Here is a 13,325-nt window from a genome sequence, read left to right on the forward strand (position 1 = left end):
AACGAGTCAACAATTAGACTCATGCCCATAAAATCAGTGGAGAATATGATGCAAGACAGTGCAAGAGGTTCCTCCATCCTGTATTATTGCTGAGGGCATTCCATGTTTAAAATCTTGTCTTCTTGATGGGCAATCCCATGAAAAACCACCCACTCTATTCTAGAGATCAGGATGTCCTAGTTGACTTAGCTTCTGTTAAACAGCAGAAGCTCCTCCAACTGTTTATCTTGCTTGCTTCATAATGCTTGTTTCTGCAAAGCCCCCCAGCAGCTGCTAAACAGGATGCAAGGACATGGTTCTGCCTCTAAAAACCCTGAGTTCTGGACACTGGGAGCTATACCCACGTTCCCAAACACTTCAGTGTGGTCCCAGATGGTTGAAATAAAGATACTCAATTGGCTCTATACTGTGTCTGAGTGGTCATCTCTGGTGAGCTACCTATAACAATTGCACAGATACCTGTAAGCTGTATTATGTGGCATGGGAACAAAAGTATTTTTGGTGCTTGCTGGCTGTCAGTTTAACCAAGAGAACATAAGCTCAGGTTCAGGGCGGAACTCTGCTTCAAATGAATTAGGAAGAGAGGAATGGAAGATAGCCAACACAGTCTATGGTATACATATATACAACACTACCATCCTTACACATACGCATACGCTGCATTATTACACACGCGAAGTTCAACAAAGCCTGTATGGAGATACATGCCTTTAAGTCCCAGCATTAAAAGGCTAAGGTGGGAGGACCGCTACAAGTTTGAGGCCAGTCTGAGGTACTGAGGTACTGCTAAGTTCCGCAGTTGAGACCTTGTCTCAAAAATCCAAAATATAAATACTAAAACCTTTAAAAATTAAAAAAAAATAAAATGGGGCCAACAAAATGGTTCAACAGGTAAAGATGTTTGCTGTCGATGTTAAGGATCTCAATTTGATCCCCTGATTTTGATCCCTGGATCCTGACCCCTGTGGTAGAGGGAGAACCAACTCTTTTAGGTTGTCCTCTGATCTCCGTATCATCACTGTGACTCCCATACCCACACAAAATAAACAAATGCGGGGAAAGGAAACTAAGAAAAATTTATACCATAGGAATACTAAGATAATGACCATATTTATTTTTATTGCTAATTAGAAATGAAAATAAAGTGTTTGAAGCTGCAAAAGCCGACAGCTTAAGAAAGATCACAAAGCAATAGAGTCACACATTATAGGTTAAAACTGGCTTTCATTATAAAGGGCAGGACTACATAAGCACTGTGGTTCTTAGTGGTGAGATTGCTGTCAGCATCTACCATCTGCATCGATGGGGAAGTTTAAAAACAAGGGAATGCCTGGTACTGATTACAGCTTAACTGGGTACTGATTAACACGTAACTGCAAGGTATGCATGAGAAACCATTATCTAGAAACATAGGTTTACAAAAAACAAGCCTAAAACCGAGACTGTTAGTCAATGTTGAAATTTATTTTTCAAAAAGAGATCATCTCATGATCTTTTAAGAAGATCCTTCTCTTGCTGGATTGCTAGGAAAGAAAAATAGAAAAAACTCATTAGAAGGGATTTTCTTTTATTTCTTTTGCTGGTTTTCTTACAATTAATTTCAGTTTGTTCACTAAGTCATTGAGTCTTATGCTTATACTTATGCCAAGTAACTTCAGTTTTATGCTTATACAACTAGGAAGTTAGATCTTTTCAGATGATTTTCTTAAATTTTTGAATTCCCGATTAAAGCTGACAAGACAAAAAGTGCCACTCAGTGTTGAAAAGTACACTTTCAGCTTCTGCAGCAACCTGCTATTCTGAATAGCAAACTGGTCCTTTGCATTTAGGAAGCTTGAACAGACACAAGCTCTGAACTTATCCTTCCACCTTACTTAACATCTATTTATAGAAGACCAAAACCACAGTTTGCATAGTTTTTTATGGATGAAATCATAGATTCAAACTGTTGCATCCTGAAAAAATATCTAATTAATATTTATATTAAAATTTAAAAACTGGCAAAATTGAGAATTATATAGTACCACATCAAATATTCCAAGATTAGCTTTAATGTAGCTTTAGTGATTTTTTAAGAAGAACTGAATCTATGATAACATTACTACTACTAGTTCTCCCCCTAACTAGGAACCCCCACTACTTACTTTCCTTCGATGGAAGGGTATTTTTTTCTTCAGTATTAGTTTTCTTCAGTTTTGATCTGTCAAATCTTTCCACTTCTGACAAGTCTGGTCTATCACTCATCTTGACTGAAAGAAAGAACAACAAAAAGTTACCTATTAGAACTCTGATCAGATTAAGAATAACAGCAAATATTGAGTGTTTTTTACTATCCATGAATATTTTGCATGGTGATTTTCAACAAGAAAACAGCAGATCTTAGAAAGTCATATTTTTCTTAGAGTACTCTGATTGCAAAGCATTAGCCCATTTCTGGTGGCAGTAAATGACAGCAGATGTAGACGCTCTAGAAACCAAGATACTGTAGAAACCCTGGGGGGGGGCTGACTTCAGGGACTACGAGCATCTTTACCTTCTAGTCAGTTACTTTTAGGGTATTTGGAAAAGGTGGTGAGCATCTCACACCAGAAGAGTGGCACACCCGGCTGTACTAATTTCTATTGAGCCAGGTGTTGGTGGTGCACACCTTTAATCCCAGCACTCGGGAGGCAGAGGCAGGCAGATCTCTGTGAGTTCGAGACCAGCCTGGTCTACAAGAGCGAGTTCCAGGACAGCCTCCAAAACCACAGAGAAATCCTGTCTCAAAAAAAAAAAAACACCAAGAAAAAAAACCGAATTTCTATTGAATGTCCAAATCAGTACTTTTTTTTTTTTTTTTTTTGGTTTTTACGAGACAGGGTTTCTCTGTATTGTTTTGGAGGTTGTCCGTCCAGCCTGGCCTCTGAACTCACAGAGATCCGCGTGCCTCTGGCTAAAAAAAAAAAAAAAAAAAAAAACTAATTTCTATTGAATGTCCAGATCAGTATTTTTTTTTTTTTTGGTTTTTAGGAGTCAGGGTTTCTCTGTATTGTTTTGGAGGTTGTCAGTCCAGCCTGGCCTCGAACTCACAGAGATCCACCTGCCTCTGCTTCCCGGGTGCTGGGATTAAAGGCATGAGCCACCACCGCCGGGCTAAAATCAGTATGTTAAAGCACTACAATAGTGAGGAGGGTTTAACCTAGTCAGTGGCAATTACAAGTCTCGTGATACCTTCTTGCAGCCTTAGTAAACGCATAAGGGGGGAGCTAATTAGGCGCAGACTCAGAACATTAGTAGAATGAGGAACGCCAAATACAGCTGAGTCCTATTTCCAAAAACGTAAGAAGGCAGAGCTCTTCAGTGAATGCCTATCCTTAGCTGGGCTAGGACACAATCTAGTGACCAGAGTAGAATAAAGAAGCCCTGTTCCTCACCCCATCCCACCCCTAGCTCCAAAGTTTCCACGTGTCTCAAACCACCCCATTCAATCAACGGTATCTTTTTTTTTTGCGGTTTGTTTATCTATTATATAGTATTCCTCCTGCATGTACGACTGTAGGCCAGAAGAGAGCACTAGATCCCATTACAGTTGGATGTGAACCACCTTGTGGTTGCTGCAAATTGAACTCAGGACCTCAGTGCTCTTAATCGCTGAGCTAACTCTCCAGCCCCAATCATCAGTATCATTCTTTTCATTTTTATTTTTTTATCTCATTTCATATTCCAACCACAGTTTTCCCTCCCACCCCCCTCGACTCCTCCAAACTTTGTCACCTCCCCCCCAGCCCACTCCTCCTCACGGGTAAGGGCTCCACTGAGGAGTCAACATAGTCTGAATCAATATCAATGTGCGAGATGGCCTAGGCAGGGAGGGATGCCGAGGAAGAGCAATGAAAGAGATATCTTCATAGAGAGCCATTGTGGGCTTAGGGAGAGAGCTGGTGCTAGGGTAACTCCCAAGAAGCCACAAGGAGGACCGCAACCAATCATCTGTACCTTAAGGCCCTCCTTAAAAGCACCAAGCTCAAAGCTGGGAAAACTGGGATTCACACATTTGTAATTGCAGGGCAGGGCGAGGGCATTTGTCTGGATTGTGCCATTTACAAATAGCTTGTCACTGCCCAGTACCTAGCATAAGGGGTAGAAGGACAAGAGTCAACCCTAGAAGGCCGCTGCCCCTCACCCCCATCCCACGCCTGCAACTCTCCTCCTGGATTTTGCCCTGCCCTCCGGGTTGCCTGTCCCCTTGGGCGTTCTAAAAAGGTGGGAACCCCCCCCCAGGATCACGATGTGTGTGCTGAGAAAACCTCAATGCCAGAAACAACGCTGCTGTGAAGTGGGCTTCCAGATGGGATCCCAAAAGCCCCAAAGCGCTACCAGTTGAGTGCCATTTTGCCTGCCACCCTCCTCAGCCCCCAACCCCCTATCCCCTGGGCAACAAGTTCTCACCTGTTCGCTTCAAGGCAAGCCCGCCCCATCTTGCCTGCCTCCCTCCTCACACCCAACCCCCATCCCCAAGCCCTCCCCACATCCCCAAGGCCCCCCTGCCCCCAACCCCCCCGCCCCCACCCCCCTCCCCCCATCCCCCCACCCCGGGCTAGACCACTCCCAACAAGTTCTCATCTGTTTTCCTGGCCTGGTGCCTTGCCTGCCTCCCTCCTCACACCCAAACCCCACCCCAAAACCCCCTCCCCAGGGCTACAAGTTCTCAACTGTCTGTTTTGCCTGCCAGATGCCTAGCCTGCCTCCCTCCTCACACCCAACCTGGCCTCCAACCACTGGGGCCACAAATTCTCACCTGTTTGTTTTGCCTACCGGGTACCTTTACCAATAGCTTGTGGGACAGACTGGTACTGACCAGCACAGGCCTACACTTCTGCCACAAGCCCCTCCCAAGCCCTGCCCAGGCACCACCCAGGCCCCGCCCATTCTTCTGTGATTGGATAGTCGACCATGAGGTCATGACCCTGAGTAATACACAGCCTCTCAGATTGGACAGCAGCCCTGGCTTGTTGCATCTCCTGCTTTGAGCTTGGTGGGTGTTGGAATTTGTTCTTTAGGACGTCTGTGCTTATAAATATAATATTTAATATTTAGACTGTGTCTGATAATAAGAACAAAATCTTTATGGTAGTCTCTGCCTTCTTGTATAACAGAAATCATAACGGTCTAAAGAGACAGATATTTAGTTAAGCATAGTGACACAATCCTTTAATCTCAGCACACAGGAGGCAGAAGCAGGCAGATGGCTGAGAGAACCCAGCCAGGCCTACAAAGTGAGTTCCAGGACAGTCAGAGATGACTTGCCTCAAAAAAAAAAAAACAGAAAAAAGGCAAATATTTACTACTGTATGGAAGTTGAGATGAGAGAGGAATCATTGGGGTATTCATATTTTCTCACAACATTTACTCAATCAAAATTTACTATTAACATTTTTTATATTCTTTTTACTAGCTTAATTAGGGAGGACTGCTCCAGGGGTGATCAAAACTTTGTAATAATAGCATTTTATTAAACATGCTTCATACTTGGCTATACTAATTCTTGTTTTACAAAAATCAGCTCAAAGGAATACCTCTTATTTCATATTTTTAATTAACTTTTTACACATGTCACTCTCAGTTCCCTCTCCCTCCCCTCCTCCCCCACCCCTAATCCTCCCAACCCCTCACCCCAACTCCATTACCCCCTCTACTCCCCAGGGAGGGCAAGGGCCTCCATGAGGGATTTTCAGAGTCTATCACATCATCCTGGGCAGGGCCTAGGTCCTCCCCCATGTGTCCAGGCTGAGAGAGCATCCCTCCACATGGTATGGGTTCCCAGAGTCCTTCTGTATGCCAAGAATAAATACTGCTCCACTCTCCCCGGTCCCACAGATTGCCAAGGCCTCCTCTCTGTCACCCAGGTTCGGTGGGAGGGTGTCTGGATCAGTCCCATGCTGGCCTCTCAGTCATCAGTCTGTGGTCCATGTCTTCCCCCTTGTTTAGGTCAGCTGCCTCTGTGGGTTTGCCAGCCTGATCTTGATTCCTTTGGTCATCACTCTTCTTTGGAATTGGGTTCCAGGAGTTCAATTCTTTTCACAGCTGTGGGTGTCTGCCTCTGCCTCCATCAGCCATTGGATGAGAGTTCTAGGATGGCATATCAGGTAGTCATCATTCTCATTATCATGGGAGGGCATTTAAGGTAGACTTAGTGCCAGTTGGTGTCATTCTTGTAGATCTGTGAAGATCTCACTAGTGCCAGATCTCTCCTCCATCTTATACTGGCTCCCTCTTTTATGGTATCTCCCATCCTTTTCTCCTCTATTCTTACCCTGGCTCAAACTTCATGCTCTCCCATGTCCTCCTCTCGCCTCTTCTTTTCTCCCTCTCTTTCTCCCATCTCCTTCTACCTTCCCATCCGCCCCCCAATCCAATTAGGAGATCGCATCCCCTAACCCTCCTCTGGGTTACCATGCACATCTCTCTTTGGGTCCTCCCTGTACCCCAGACTCTCTGGTGGTGGGACTGTGGGCTGGCAGTGCCCTGCTCTGTGACCATACTTGTCTTTTTGTGACTGGGTTACCTCACTCAGGATGGTTTCTTCTAGTTCCATCCATTTGCCTGCAAATTTCAAGATTCGATTTTTTTTTCTGCTCAGTAGTACTCCATTGTGTAAATGTACCACATTTTCTCTATCCACTCTTCAGTTGAGGGCCATCTAGGTTGCTTCCAGTTTCTGGCTATTACAAATAATGCTGCTATGAACATAGTTGAGCAGATGTCCTTGTTGTATGAGGGTACATCTTTTGGGTATATGCCTAAGAGTGGATCTTGTGGTAGACTGATTTCCATTTTCCTGAGGAATCTCCATACTGATCTGCAAAGTGGCTGTATGAGTTGGCACATCAGCAGTGGAGGAGTGTTCCCCTCTGTTCACATCCTCTGCAGCATAAACTGTCATTGGTGGGTTTTTTTTTGTTTGTTTGTTTTGGTTTTTTTTGTTTTGTTTTTATGAGACAGGGTTTCTCTGTATTGTTTTGGAGGCTATAGGTCCAGCCCGGCCTCAAACTCACAGAGATCCGCCTGCCTCTGCCTCCCGAGTGCTGGGATTAAAGGCATGCGCCACCACTGCCTGGCCGGTGTTTTTTATTTTAGCCATTATAACAGGAGTGAGATGGTATCTCAGAGTTTTTTTATTTGCATTTCCCTGATGGCTAAGGATGTTGAGCACTTTCTTATGTGTCTCTCAGCCATTTTAGACTCCTCTATTGAGAATTCTGTATTTAGTTCTATTCCCCACTTTTTAATTGGATTCTTTGGTGTTTTGGAGACTTGCTTCTTGAGTTCTTTGTAAATTTTGGATATCAGCCCTCTGTCAGATGTGTGGTTAGTGAATATCTTTTCCCATTCTGTGGTCTGCCTTTTTGTCTTGTTGACTGTGTCCTTTGCCCTGCAGAAGCTTCTCAGTTTCAGGAGATCCCATTTATTAATTGTTGATCTGAGTGTCTGTGCTACTGGTGTTATGTTCAGGAAGTGGTCTCCTGTAAAGGGAAACCTTTTCCTTGAGAGAAGCCTTCATGCCAGTCTGGTTCTAGAGCCCCATCAGTCCCAAATAAACACGCAAGAGGCTATATTAATTATGAAGCTGTTGGCCTTGCTTGTTTCTTACTGGCTAGCTCTGACTTAAGTAATTACCCCATAATTGTTAATCTAAGTATTTCTCTTACCGGAGAAGTTTCCGGGCTTCCTACCCCATGGCGTTACATCTTGACTCTCTGTGTTTCTCCTTCCCAGAGTCCTTCTGGACTTCTAGTCCCACCTATCTTGGTTCGCTATTGGCCAACAGTGCTTTATTGACAAATACACAGGACTTCCCCAACAGTCTCCTGTACCAATTTGTTCAAGGATTCCTCCCACTTTGTCCTTTAAGAGATTCAGTGTGACTGGATTTATGGTGAGGCCTTTGATCCATTTGGACTTATGATTTGTGCATGGTAATAGATATGCATCTATCTGTTGTCTTTTACTTGCCAGCATCCAGTTACTCCAGCACCATTTGTTGAAGATGCTTTCTTTTTTCCATTGTATAGTTTTAGCTTCTGTATCAAAGACCAGGTGTTCAAAGGTGTGTGGGTTGATATCAGGGTTTTCGATTCAATTCCACTGGTCTACCTGTCTGTTTTTGTGTCAATACCAAGCTGTTTTCAGGACTATAGCTCTATAATAGAGCTTGAAGTCAGGGATGGTGATGCCTCTGGGAGTTCCTTTATTGTACAGGGTTACCTTGGCTATCCTGGGTCTTTTGTTTTTCCGTATAAAGTTGAGGATTGTCCTTTCAAGGTTGGTGAAAAATTGTGCTGATATTTTGATAGGGATTGCATTGAATCTGCAGATTGCTTTTGGTAAGATTGCCATTTTTACTACGTTGATCCTACCAATCTAAGAGCATGGGAGATTTTTCCATTTTCTGGAAAAGCAGCAAAGGAAAAAGGCCAAGTAACATATAAAGGCAAACCTGTCAGAATTACACCTGAATTTTCCATGGAAACTATGAAACCCAGAAGGTCCTGGATAGATGTTCTACAAACACTAAGAGACTACAGATTCCGGCCCAGACTACTATTCCCAGTAAAACTCTCAATAACTATAGATGGAGAAAACAAGATATTCCATGACAAAACCAGATTTATGCAATATGTATCCACAGATCCAACCCTAGAGAAAGTTCTAGAAGGGAAACTCGGACCTAAGGAAGTTAACTACACTCAAAATAACATGGGCAATAGATAATCTAACTTTACCAGAAACCAGAAATAGGAGAAAAACTCACACACAAAACCACCACCACAAACGGATCCAAAGCAAACAAGAATCAACAATCAATGGTCATTAATATCCCTGAATATCAATGGTCTTAACTCACCTATAAAAAGACACAGGCTAACAGAATGGATACGAAAACAGAATCCATCCTTCTGCTGCATACAAGAAACACACCTCAATTTCAAAGACAGATGCTACCTCAAGGTTAAGAGTTGGGAAAAGTCTTTCCAGTCAAATGGAGGTAAGAAGCAAGCGGGCGTAGCTATCCTAATATCTAACAAAATAGATTTCAAACTAAAATTAATCAAAAGAGATGAAGAAGGTCATTTCATATTCATCATAGGAAAAATCCATCAGGAAGAAGTCTCAGTTCTGAACATCTATGCCCCAAATATAAAGGCACCTACGTTCATAAAAGAAACATTACTACAACTCAAATCACACATTAAACCCCACACACTTATAGAGGGAGACTTCAACACCCCACTCACACCACTAGACAAGTCCACCAGACAGAAACTTAACAAAGAAACAAAGGAACTAACAGAAGTTATCACCCAATTGGTTTTAACAGACATCTATAGAACATTCCACCCGAACAAAAGAGAATATACTTTCTTCTCAGCACACTTTTATATTTCTTAAGTAACCTATGTTCCAGAAAATTATGTTTGAAATTTTATTTCAGGGCAGAGTATACCAACTAGAACCACTTGACTACAGATTATACAATTTCATAAAACTAAAATACCACATGTCATCTTGCACATTCCTGTACTTTGTGCAATTAAGTTCTAATATTTCAAGAAGGTTTCTACAATGGAATAGGAGCAAAGATTTAAGTAAAAGGTAGAACATTAAACTAGATAACAAGGTGGTTAGATATCCAGATTAAATATATTTTATTCCTGTTTATATTTTTATTTACCTATTATGTGTATGAATCCTTTGGTCACATGTGTATATATATATAATGTGCATGCAGAAGCCTCCCTGTGTATCAGATTCCCTAGAACTGGAACTGTGAGCTGCCTTGTGGAGACAAACTTGGGGCCTCTGCAACAGCAGGATGCACCCTTACCCATTGAGGCATCTCTCTAGTCTCTAGTTACTGGATTTAAAATCTTATCATCATTAGACATATGGAACTACCTATTATTGCTACATCAAATAGCATGATGAGGATGAATTTATGAATATGAATTTAATAAGATAATACACCTTCTCTGGGAGTAGTTAAAACTCAAATGAATATACTTGAAGTTCTTTTTTTAAAAAAATAGGTCTTGCTGGGTGGTAGTGGTGCATGCCTTTAGTCCCAGAACTTAAGAGGCAGAGGCAGGAGGATCTCTCTGAGTTGGAGGCCAATCTGGTCTACAGAGCTAATTCTAGGACAGCCAAGGCAACACAAAGAAACTGTTGTGAAAAACCTAAGTAAATAAATAAATATAGGTTTGAACAAAAATAAAGAAAAAAGAACTGAGTAAGACTTGTTCTTAGTTGAACACTGGTCTAAGTTAAAATAAACCAGAGGCTTCATGGGCTACTATATTCAGTTATATTATTTCTTAGTATAAAAGAATATTATTGGGTGTATTTTTTTCTGGGCACATATTTGTAGATGGAAATTTCTGTCCCACCTGGTCCTGCAGTCATTCAGACCCAAATAAACACAGAGAGACTTGTATTAATCATAAACTGTTGGACCTATTGCTCATGCTTATTACTATTAACCCATAATTCTCATCTATGTTTAGCCACATGGTTTGGTACCTTTTCTCAGTAAGGCATTCTCATCTTGTTTCCTCTGTGTCTGGCTGGTAACTTGTATCTGCCTTTCCTATTCCCATCATTTGATAGTCTTGTAGCTCTGCCTATACTTACTGCCTGACTACTGGACAATTAGCATTTTATTAAACCAATATGACTTGGCACAGTGAACAAGAACATTATTCCATATCACAGCTTAGTGCAGCATTTACCCAATATTTCAGGCCTCCCAAACCTTGTTAATAATTATGAATTAAGAAACACGGGGTTTGTGGATGAAGAATTGGATCAGTGGCTAAAACCTCATGCTACTCTTGCAAAGGACTCAAGTTTGACTCCCAGCAACCAAATCATGTAGCTTACAACCATTTGTAACTCCAGCTCAAGGGGAACTGAAACAAATGTCTGGACTCTGGTAAGATTTATACTCATACACACACACACACACACACACACACACACACACACACACACACACACACGGGGAGGGGGGAGAATTACAAACAGAACTAAATCTTGAAAAAAGAAATAACATGTTTTAAAATTGAGCTACGAGTTGGAAACAGGGCTGGGGAGATGGTTCCTTGGGTAAATAGGGCTTGCTGCCCTAGAATGAGGACCTGAATTTGAATACCCAGCACCCACATTAGAGCCATATCTGACAACAGTAACCACAGTGTTGCAAGGGACAGAGGCAGGTGAATCCCAAAGAATCACTGGCCAGAGAATTCAATAAACATCTCTCATTAACCATAGAAATTGGTTTCAGCAGACCACTGCCTCCACTCTACCACATCCCATCCCTATCCCACAATAGCTAAGTCCAGATTTCACAGGGTTTTTCTGAGGAAAGCTGTGGAATATTCCTTTACACTGTGTAAATTATTATGCTGTGGTTGCTTTAATAAAGAAGCTGACTGCCCAATAGTTGGACAGGATAAGATTAGGTGAGAGAACCAGCCTCAAGACACTGGGAAGAAGAGCAAAGTCAGGACAGTCCCTAGCTAGACACAGAGAAGAAACAGGAGGTGCAGGATGAAAGAGAGGCACCGTAGATTAATATAAACGGATTAATTTAAAATGTAAGAGTGAGCTAGTAAGCCGGGCGTTGGTGGCGCACGCCTTTAATCCCAGCACTCGGGAGGCAGAGGCAGGCGGATCTCTGTGAGTTCGAGACCAGCCTGGACTACCAAGCGAGTTCCAGGACAGCCTCCAAAACCACAGAGAAACCCTGTCTCGAAAAATAAAAAAATAAAAAAAATAAAAAAAAAAGAGTGAGCTAGTAACAAGCCTGAACTATTGGCCGAACACTTATAATTAATATTAAGTCTCTTTGTGGTTGTTGGGGAGCTGGCTGATGGGACAGAAAAGTCCACCTACAGAAAGTCTGTCCCAGGGAGTCTACTAAAGTAGTATTGGTCTCCTGATTTTTAAACCCACATGTATTGTTTAATAAAGATATAACCTTCGGAAAAATGTACCTCAGCTATCTTAAACTATAACCTGGGGATAGCAATACACTTACAGTGACTGGGGAGATTGCTCAGTGAGTATGGCGCATGCACAAGTTTGAAGATCTAAGTTTGGATGCCCAGTAGCCAGGTAAAATCCATGTGTGTTGGCTTGGATTTGTAACTCTGGCATTGAAAGTGGTGGAGATATTAATTCTAGGGGTTTCCTGGCTAGCGTGAACAGCAATCTCTGGGGTCACTGTGAAACCTTGTCTCAAATAATAAGGCGGAAAACAATGGATGAAGATAAAGGATGTTGACCTCTGACCTCCACATGTGCTTGTTTATGCACACATGCACCTAAATACAGCATACATACACACAAACACACAAAATATAAATTTAAAACACTACCTGCTACATTAGGCATTATATATTCAGTTTTAACAGTTTCTTTATCTTGGCTGAACCACTCTGTAAAGACAATCCCAGCGTTATTTATTTCAGCCACTTTTTATTCTGTACGTTACTTACTAAAATCTGTGTGCCTTCATGGGAAATAGGCTCCCAAAGCCCTTTCCTGCACTAGGGATGCATCCTGGTTCCACTGCCAGAGGCCCTAGCTCCTACCTGACACCCATGTTCAGGGGGTCTGGTATAGTCCTATACCTGCTGTCAGACCGGGGTCCTTGAGTTCCCACTTGCTCAGGTCAGCTGTTTCTGCGGGTTTTCCAGAGTAGTTTTGACCCCTTTGCTCAGCACACCTCCCTCTCTGAACCTGGACTCCAGGAGTTTGAATCAGTGCTTAACTGTGGGTGTCTGCTTCCCCACTCAATCTTCCTGATCCCTCATGTTCTCCTCCCCCTTCCTCTTCTCCCTCCCTCCCCATCTCCCATATTTCCCATTTGTTCAGGGGCTCTTGTCCCTTTCCCCTTCACTGGGGGACCGTGTCTGTATGTGGAAGTCTGGGCACTGTGGGCTTGCCTGGTGTCAATGAAGGCTAGAAGTGGGCACTGGATCCTCTAGGTACTACTGGAGGTAAGGATGGCTGTGTACCACCCTGTGAGTGCCAGTAATCAAATTCTGGACCCCTAGAAGAGTAGCCAGTACTCTCAGGCACTGAGTCATATCTCCAGCTCTTATACTATTTTTGTTGTTTTTATCTGTATGGAGGTTAACAAAGCAACTCAGTAGTTCTGTGCTTGAAAAAAATGTGTGCTTATAGTAATAGATTAGAGTGAGAAAAATATGAATTTTAAGTAAATCTACAAAAAACATTCATAAAATACTGAATTTTATGCCTTACCCTGAGATGGTGAA

At 42.4% G+C, this 13,325-nt stretch overlaps 1 protein-coding gene across 2 annotated transcripts; it reads right to left on the bottom strand.

Moving 5' to 3' along the window:
- Positions 1–1,443: 1,443 nt before the first annotated feature.
- Positions 1,444–4,865, bottom strand: Tmsb15a (thymosin beta 15A). 2 transcript variants are annotated; one of them, XM_005072577.4, is made up of 3 exons: positions 4,778–4,865; positions 2,145–2,249; positions 1,444–1,523 (listed from the first exon to the last, which is right to left on the bottom strand). In XM_005072577.4, the coding sequence occupies exons 2-3, from the start codon at positions 2,242–2,244 to the stop codon at positions 1,486–1,488; spliced, it is 138 nt and encodes a 45-aa protein (XP_005072634.1). In that variant the 5' UTR covers positions 2,245–2,249; positions 4,778–4,865; the 3' UTR covers positions 1,444–1,485. The 2 variants fall into 2 exon arrangements, with proteins under 2 accessions (XP_005072634.1, XP_021084278.1); XM_021228619.2 differs by lacking the exon at positions 4,778–4,865 and adding an exon at positions 3,976–4,082.
- Between the last annotated feature and the right edge of the window lie 8,460 nt (positions 4,866–13,325).

The sequence above is a fragment of the Mesocricetus auratus genome, unplaced genomic scaffold (genome assembly GCF_017639785.1).
Source record: "Mesocricetus auratus isolate SY011 unplaced genomic scaffold, BCM_Maur_2.0 Super-Scaffold_100003, whole genome shotgun sequence".
NCBI lineage: Eukaryota > Metazoa > Chordata > Mammalia > Rodentia > Cricetidae > Mesocricetus > Mesocricetus auratus.

What these genes read in the sequence shown, in the direction of transcription:
- Tmsb15a (XM_005072577.4), bottom strand. Translation starts at nt 2,244, where the DNA reads ATGAGTGATAGACCAGACTTGTCAGAAGTGGAAAGATTTGACAGATCA. An exon ending in TACCCTTCCATCGAAGGAAA is followed by an intron (nt 1,524 to 2,144) that starts GTAAGTAGTGGG and finishes TTTCTTTCCTAG; the next exon opens with CAATCCAGCAAGAGAAGGAT.